This window comes from Archocentrus centrarchus, chromosome 17 (assembly GCF_007364275.1).
Source record: "Archocentrus centrarchus isolate MPI-CPG fArcCen1 chromosome 17, fArcCen1, whole genome shotgun sequence".
Lineage (NCBI taxonomy): Eukaryota > Metazoa > Chordata > Actinopteri > Cichliformes > Cichlidae > Archocentrus > Archocentrus centrarchus.
The window spans coordinates 378,297-380,246 of record NC_044362.1 but is presented as its reverse complement, the minus strand read 5'-3'; the positions used below and the strand labels follow the sequence as shown (position 1 = coordinate 380,246).

At 40.6% G+C, this 1,950-nt stretch overlaps 1 gene segment (V, D, J or C); it reads right to left on the bottom strand.

The window, feature by feature from the left end:
• Positions 1–830: 830 nt before the first annotated feature.
• LOC115795196 (T cell receptor alpha variable 38-1-like) lies at positions 831–1,701 on the bottom strand. The segment is given in 2 exon segments: positions 831–1,333; positions 1,619–1,701. Coding segments are annotated over 2 exon segments (423 nt in total).
• Positions 1,702–1,950: the final 249 nt, after the last annotated feature.

The following is a 1,950-nucleotide window of genomic DNA, read 5'->3' as shown; positions in this document are numbered from 1 at the left end:
GATGCTGATATAAAGTGTTGATTTGTGGTTGATGTGGATTTGCTGCTCATGTGAATCCTCCCACAGTGTTTCATTAGCAGCTGTAACCACAGTGACTCTGATAAAACAGGAATCAGCAGAATCCATCTGATATGAAGCTGTGCTTTGAATACCACTTCCCTCCTCTTTGAAGAGTAGTCAGATATCTGTGTTCAGGTTTTTGTACAGCCTCTTCTACACTTTGTATCATTGTGTTTCTAGAGCACAGTAGTAGAGAGCTGTGTCTGCCAGGGTTAGGGCTTTAATAGTGAGAGTAGTTGATGAAGATGATGTTTCTGATTCATATCGATCATCAGGAATATACCAAACATCACTTCGTGATTTTGCTCCTTTCCAGAGTAGAAACTGAGGAGCCTGAATGTCAGAATGATGTCTGTACCAGTGAAGATTTGGATGTGTATAAGTTGTCTCATAGCTACATGTGAGTGTAACAGTTTGTCCTTCTGTTTTAGTGACTTCAGCTTGTTGAGGAGAGATTGTGTCTCCAGCTGTTGGTCCTGGACAAAGAAAGAAGAAAAGTAGTGAAATGCAGTCTGTATATCTGCTTAATGCAGCAGCTTCAACTAAACTTTAATCCCTGTTCTTAAACTCACCTATAATGTGAGATAGAAGCAAAAAGAGGTGCAGCAACATGTCTTTGGAGTTATTAAAGCCAGACAGACAGCACATGAACAATGTTCTTCCACTGCAGCACAATGAGGAAGAAATAATGTCATTGGATGAGCTGAAGTTAAGTGGGCGGGGCCAGTTACCTCTTGACATCATTGCTTCAGTTCATCTCAGCCAATCAAATAGTTTTGTGCTTCCACAGCAGCTCTGTCTCTGTCTCTGATCTTTACTGCTTCATTTCTCTGTTGTCTTTGTCATCAGTCCAATGACACAAGAATCAGAGGTTTAACAGTGTGTGGCTCCCTCTAGTGGATGTTGTGGAGTATTCTGTTGTCTTTGCTCCAAAGGTTTTTGTACAGAGTTTTGCTGTTTCCTGTCACTGTGGGCTGCAGAGCACAGTAGTACACAGCAGAGTCAGACAGCTGAAGCTTCTGGATCTTCAGAGGAACTGATGTCTTGTTGATTTTAGCATCAAATCTGTCCTTGTTGAACTCATCAGCTTTAAATGTAGTTGTTGAGATACATTTTAGCATATGCTTTGGGTAACTATTTGCGTCTTGCTTGTACCAGAACAAAGTTCGACTTAGGTCAGTGGTCTGAAAGGAACATCCAAGTGTAACTGTGTCTCCTTCAGCAGCAGTCACATCTCCTGCTGGCTGGATCACTTTGTCTTCTCCTTTACACTCTGAGGAAGAACAGAACATGCAGAGGAAGAGATGAATCAATAAAGATGATTGATTAAAGGAGAACAATCAGCAGCTTTAAAGAGCTCTATTACATGTAGAATAGACGTCATTTTCACTGATCATTGTCACTTTGAAGCAGATCAGCTGTTTTCACAAGCTAACAAATGGCAGCAGAAATGATCTGCTCTGATTTTCTCTGTAATGAACATTCAAAGCTCTTCATGTGTAGCTCAGTAATGTGTTCAGCTGTTTGCAGAGGAAACATGTTGATCTTTGTATCTTACCAAAGAAAAGAGCAGCAAGAATAATCCACAGCCAATTTTCCATCTGTACAACAAGGTTAAAGTCAGCAGGAGAAACTAGCTGATGTTCAACATTCAGTCTGAGAATTGTTCTCTTCACAGCAGCACTTATTATTGACACAATGGTTGAACACAGTGCAGGAGGAGGGCACCGCCTACTTGATGATGTCACCCTCTGTCTCCTCTTTGAGCTGGATGTTCACTTCTCTCACTTCTGGGTCACATACTTATTCAGATTGTATGAGCGTTAAGCTTGAAATCAATAGAAATAATTTTTAAAAATCTGCATGGTTTACACTATTTTGTGGCAAATA